The sequence below is a fragment of the Poecilia formosa genome, unplaced genomic scaffold, assembly GCF_000485575.1.
Source record: "Poecilia formosa unplaced genomic scaffold, Poecilia_formosa-5.1.2 Scaffold12, whole genome shotgun sequence".
Taxonomy (NCBI): domain Eukaryota; kingdom Metazoa; phylum Chordata; class Actinopteri; order Cyprinodontiformes; family Poeciliidae; genus Poecilia; species Poecilia formosa.
Window position 1 is genome coordinate 3,199,483 of NW_006799951.1, and position 4,308 is coordinate 3,203,790.

At 41.8% G+C, this 4,308-nt stretch overlaps 1 protein-coding gene across 2 annotated transcripts; it reads right to left on the reverse strand.

Annotated features, from left to right (window-relative positions):
• Positions 1-615: 615 nt before the first annotated feature.
• On the reverse strand, positions 616-3,709 carry hmx3a (H6 family homeobox 3a). 2 transcript variants are annotated; one of them, XM_007545377.2, is made up of 3 exons: positions 3,127-3,709; positions 2,722-3,028; positions 616-1,990 (listed from the first exon to the last, which is right to left on the reverse strand). In XM_007545377.2, the coding sequence occupies exons 2-3, from the start codon at positions 3,011-3,013 to the stop codon at positions 1,359-1,361; spliced, it is 924 nt and encodes a 307-aa protein (XP_007545439.1). In that variant the 5' UTR covers positions 3,014-3,028; positions 3,127-3,709; the 3' UTR covers positions 616-1,358. The 2 variants fall into 2 exon arrangements, with proteins under 2 accessions (XP_007545439.1, XP_007545438.1); XM_007545376.2 differs by having other exon boundaries at positions 2,722-3,709.
• Positions 3,710-4,308: the final 599 nt, after the last annotated feature.

Consider the following 4,308-nt stretch of genomic DNA (forward strand, 5'->3'; position numbering starts at 1 on the left):
GTCAATATTATAGGCTATTTTTAATGTTGCTAAATTGCTTTATCGTATTTAAATTCAAGTGATGTAATAAACAAGCTACACATAAGTTCATAATAAGCCATGCAAAAAAATAAAAAATAAAAAATAAAAAGTTTATGGTGAAAACAACAAGCTAAAAATAAAACAAATGCAAGAACAATAATAAATCGATATTTTCAGATTGACATGACACAAACGCTCGTACTTGGAGAATAATGTCCTCGAATACATTACCCGTGATGGTGCCAATTACGCACGTAATTGACCGAGCCACTCTTTATGTAAAATAACGTTTTGGGCGACGGCAGAGAAGCCACCTGCTGTTGCTCAAAGAGTGAGTGGGTAAAGTCCTGCTTTAACTTTTAATTACATATTTACATATATTAAATGGTAGCGAGAAAACAAAACAAAACAAAAGTGTAATAAGGCAAAAAACGAAACGTAAGGAATATTTTCGATTTATTTCACAACATGATCCAGCAATACAATATCAAAACGTGGTTTTTTTTTTACTTTACAAATGAGAAGCGTGTAAGGAATTTTCTTTTTTCCGCGTCTCATTAAATATATACATTTACATTTTTTTTACACCAGTGATTTTTTTTTTTGTCTCGTTATTTTTAATCCCTCCGTTTCAAAAACACAAATTGTCATTGGAGACTTGTGCTTAAGAGAACTGTCTGTGTGGAAGGAGGGTTTAAAAGAATCACTAAAAACAGAAAGCTACGTGGATATTTTTTTTACAGCTAGAGTGTCTTGATTGTCCCCCTTCAAGCGCTTAAAAAAAGGAAAGAAAAAAAAAGATCAAAACAAGTGTTCCACGTTTAGTGAATTCACTCATCTGACAGCAGTGTCACCAGCTCTTGAAAAGGAAATAAAATTCAAATGAGGGTGTTAAGTGAGAAGAAGGTCACCACTTTTATGTAAACAAGATTTCCCCCGCCCCACTTCTTCCTTTTTTTTTTTGCATCGCACAGATATGGCCTGTCCAGCAACAATCAGGTTTTAAAACAAAAAAATAAGAAAAAAATACACTCATACAGTGGGCAGACTCCTGAGATGTCAATAATAATAATAATAATAATAATAATAATAATAATAATAATAATAATAATAATAATAATAATAATAATAATAAACGGTACCCTTATGGAAAATGACACAATTACCTATCTGACAAAATAAGTCCATGTTTGCCTGACAGTGACAGTCTCTTCTTAGTTTTTTTTGTTGTTGTTGTTTTTTCGCAGTGTCTGACTTTGTTTTAAAAAAATATTGTCTTTCTTTTTTTATTATTATTTTGTCATAAGATGAAACACCAAAACTCTTTTCGGCGGTTTTCAAACCGGTCTGAGCAGCGGCACAGACGTGACGATGGGATGGGAATAGTAGACTCCCGGGTGCGGGAAGGTGAGCAGCGGCTGGCTGACGGGCACGCTGGCCGCCGCGCCCCCCGCGCCCTCCGAGGCAGAGTTCTCGTGATAGAGGATGGGCACCCGGACTATCCTCTGCGCCGCGGCGTGGCTCAGGTTGGCGGCCTCCAGCTCGGCGGCCAACTGCCGCTTCCACTTGTTCCGCCGGTTCTGAAACCAGATCTTCACCTGGGTCTCCGTCAGGTGCAGCGAGGCGGCCAGACCGGCGCGCTCCGAGCTGCTCAGGTAGCGCTTCATGTCGAAGGTGGACTCCAGCTGGAACACCTGGCTCCGGGAGAACACCGTGCGCGTTTTCTTCTTGCGGCACGGCTTCTTGTCCTCGTCGCGCTTCTTCCACTCCTCCAGCTCGTCCTTCTTGGCCTCCTCCGCGTCGCTCTCCTCCAGGATGATCTCGTCGCTGCTTTTGTTGTTGCTGTGCTCGTCCTCGTCCTCGTCGTCGTCGTCTTTCGCGTCCGGCTCGGATTTGAGCACAAGGTCCGGGGAGTCTCTGTCCGTGCCAGAGGTCGGGGAGGAATCTCTGGCTCCTGGTTTCTCGATTGCTGGAATGGAAACACGAGCAGGGGAGAAATGTCAGAATAATAATAATAATAATAATAATAATAAAAGTAAAACTAATATTTGTATGCGTTTTGGGGCATTTATCACGGCCTGTTGATATGAACCACTCAGCAGATTTTAGGGAAACAGTTGTCTGTCAAACAGTTTTTCTACCCACAAATAAACACATTGTGAAAGGTTAATAATAATAATAATAATAATAATAATAATAATAATAATAATAACTTGATTTTCAAAGTTACTTTAGTTCTTGATTCTAAAACGGACCTGTTCGGGTCAGCTCGTTATGACCATACATGTATAAATCATTAAAAAAAAAAAAAACGGGGATGTGTTAAAAAAAAAAAAGGCTGTCAGTGACGGAGCCTCCAGGGTGAGATGTCCACCACAAGCGCGAGGAGACAAATCAAAAGCAAGCTGCGCATCGTCGCCCTCATCCAATGGTTTCATCATGTCTGCTTCGTTTTATGCGCAGCGTGTCGCTTTATTGATCTATTATACCGTGTCGTTGCATAACAAAGTAGGTTATGCAGGAGACAAGGTGTTAAATCTCCACACGCCTGCGAAGCCTTTCAAGAAAACGCACGAAATGCGCGATTTTATGGGAAATCTGTCTTCTGCGGGAGACGTTTTAGGTACGTCGAAACAGAATCGGTTTATTCTGTCGCGTTTATTATTCAAAATCAGACTGCATAGGTATCACTCATCTTACCTTCAGTTCTGTGCAGATGAGCCGCCGAACCGAGGGTGTAGGGGTACCACCACGCAGAGGTGCGCTCCAGGTAGTGCGCCGGCAGAGTGAACCGCTGCGCGGGCACGTCAAAGCGTGGAAAGTTGAATTCCCCGACCTGGGAGAGGGAAATTCCTCCCTCTAAGGCCGCCTTAGCGGAGGCGACGAGCGGCGGTTTGGGTTTAGACGGCTTGCTGTCACAGTTCAGCAGGTTCTTGATGAAGAAAGGGGAATCCTTGGCCGGAGCGCACGTCTCTTGTGTCGTCTCTGGCATCGCTGCAGCTGCGGTCTGAACGCAGAGGTCCAGGATTTTTTATTTATTTATTTTTTTCTTATCAAAAGCAGAGGAGGGGGTGAAAGTAAAAAAAAAAAAAAATGCTGACTTACAGGCTGTGGAAATCCCAGGTACTTTGAGTTCCTGTTTTTCTAACTCTACTTCACACCCGGAGAGCGTCGTCAAAACACACTTCCTTCTCCGCGGGTTAAATAATAAAATAAAGCGTTGATACGTGTCACAAAAAGACAATCATGGGGATGTCTCATCCCGGAGTGTTTCCGTTTAAAGCGCGGGGGGGAGAAGAAGAAGAAGAAGCAGAAGAAGAAGAAGAAGAAGAAGAAGAAGAAGAAGGAAAAAAAAACCTCTTCGTGTCCCAGCGTGTCAGTCAGTCGGTGTCTGATGCTAATGATGAAATAAAAATGTCATCCAAGTTAAATGCGGAAAGTATAGGCGATTGGGCATGTACAATGGCAAATGGGATTAAGGGAGAGACGGCGAGGGGAGGGAGGAAAAAAAAGAGGGAGAGACCATCCTCCCCTCCTCTCCCCACTCCGTGCGCCCTGTGGCTGCAGGCTGTGCGCGCTCCCCTGTTATTGGTCTCATACAGTACAATTAGCGACAATTGAACAGCACCAAAAGGAAGGATTTGGACCCGTCTCACAAGGAACAAAGACTGCATCGCTCACAGAAATCTGCCTCTATTTCATCTAATATAAAGTGCTTTAACTCTTCAATTTTTTTAGTCTTTCTTCTTCTTCTTCTTCTTCTTCTTCTTCTTCTTCTTTCTAAAATTTAAATTAAATTGCTTTTTGAACGAGCATTGAAAAAGTAACTGGGAGACGTGAGGCTGTTACAAGTATTGTTTTAAAAAGTCAGTTTAATTGAAAATGCATTTCAAGAATCCCCTGCACAGTAGGCCCTTTTTTCGCAACAATTTTTGGTAATTGCTTCAATAAAACATTTTTCTATTAGATCCAAATTTATTTCTAAAAGCAAATCCCGTCGCGAGTGGGTGTGGGGTCTCATGTCAACAATCATCTTAGAGCTACCTACAGCACGGGCCTGTTATCCACATTGTTATCTCACCTAATAAATAACGACTGTGAAGCAATATTAAATAAATAACAATTGAATAAATCAATTTACAATCTGCTTCTTTGTTGATAGTCGGTTCACTTTTACTTCGTGCAAGCCTAAATACACTGCATGTGTTTAGCGATGCCTGTTCCTCTGTGCGTTCATTTATTGTCAATTTCTGTTCCTATAATCTGGGGGGAGAAGAAGAAGAAGAA